Below are 1,302 nucleotides of genomic sequence, written 5' to 3'. Positions count from 1 at the left end.
ACTCCTTTCCCGTTCTATTAAATCGCGAATGTCGAGGCTAGTAACACAAGTTTGTTTAGCAAACTTCAACTTATTTTGACGTTTCGATTTTCACTATGCGATTCTCATAACGTTTTCTGCCTATTAGACAGTGTAATCAGAGACAGTTTATGGCACGGCCAGGAATACGCGGTTTGAGACTGTCGAACCAGTCGACAGTTGGCACTTGGCACTCAGGTGAACAGGCTGTTCAGCTGCAATTTTAAGTGTTTCAGGAGTTCATTAGGACATGTCATAAATCATAGCCTCGACGAGTGATGTTCAGAAGGAAGGTAACGGTTTAGGGTGAGCGCATACTAGATGGTCTCGAGAAGGCCGCGGAGCCTTGCTCTCCGTCTACCTGCTAGAGATTTGTTGCCGCATGGACTCCTTGCTCCCTTCCTCCAAGGCCCCTGCCTTCTCGAAACGATCCGCGGCATTCTCGAGATCCTCTAGTATGCGCTCACCCTTACGGACACCGATCTACCTTCAAGTTGGAGTCACGCGGTTGCTACATTTGTCGGTTACCACGCGCGAAGGAAGAGCGTGGTTTTCCTCGCTCCAACCCTTCACGCAGATGAGGGCGCGAAGGAAAGGGAAGTGGGCCCAAGGCGAAATTGGAACCTTGCGAGGGATGAAGACCAGAACACCTCTGACTTCCGATAAGAGACCCTCGGTGATCTACAGTTTGTACAGTAACTGTAGAACAGAGCTGGGGAAGTTCTTCCTCGTCGTTGCTGCTCGACCCCCACCATTATATAGGGTGAGTTCGAAGATACAGAACACCTAAATATTTCCGCTACTTTTCATTGTACAAAAAAAACTTCTTATGACAAAGTTATACTGTTTGAAGGTCCGCATGTGTAACCGTGTAAGGGAAAACATTTTCAAGGTCATTTTTTTACAGAATTGCAAGGTCATCCATATTTTTTTAAATGGAACGAGGTATTTTTTTACATTAATCGATGCAGCTGGACATTCGTTATAAAAGAGTACTAACCTATGTACGTCGAAAAGTTAGTAGTTCACGAGATATTTCAATTTAAATAACTCTAAAACACCATTACTGTCGTACCAGGACGTTACACAAGTAAGTAAACCCTAACATCAATTTCAATTTCAATGTCAATTTTTCAATTTCAACTTCAATTTTTCAATTTCAACTTTAATTTCAACTCTTCCATTTCAACTTCAATTTCTATTCTTCCGTTTCAACTTCAATTTTTCAATTTCATTTCGTTAATATCAACTTCAATATCAATATCAACCCTTCAACTTCAATTC

The 1,302-nt window shown here is 42.2% G+C and overlaps 1 protein-coding gene across 1 annotated transcript; it reads left to right on the top strand.

The window, feature by feature from the left end:
* Nucleotides 1-400: 400 nt before the first annotated feature.
* On the top strand, nucleotides 401-1,065 carry LOC143217605 (uncharacterized). The gene is made up of 2 exons (XM_076442077.1): nucleotides 401-781; nucleotides 926-1,065. Exons 1-2 carry the CDS (start codon nucleotides 401-403, stop codon nucleotides 1,004-1,006), a joined length of 462 nt encoding a protein of 153 aa, XP_076298192.1. The 3' UTR covers nucleotides 1,007-1,065.
* The last annotated feature ends 237 nt before the right edge of the window (nucleotides 1,066-1,302 follow it).

This window comes from Lasioglossum baleicum, chromosome 17, assembly GCF_051020765.1.
Source record: "Lasioglossum baleicum chromosome 17, iyLasBale1, whole genome shotgun sequence".
Lineage (NCBI taxonomy): Eukaryota > Metazoa > Arthropoda > Insecta > Hymenoptera > Halictidae > Lasioglossum > Lasioglossum baleicum.
This window is presented reverse-complemented; position numbering and strand designations above follow the sequence as displayed.

What these genes read in the sequence shown, in the direction of transcription:
- LOC143217605 (XM_076442077.1), top strand. Translation starts at nt 401, where the DNA reads ATGGACTCCTTGCTCCCTTCCTCCAAGGCCCCTGCCTTCTCGAAACGA. An exon ending in GACCCCCACCATTATATAGG is followed by an intron (nt 782 to 925) that starts GTGAGTTCGAAG and finishes ATTTTTTTACAG; the next exon opens with AATTGCAAGGTCATCCATAT.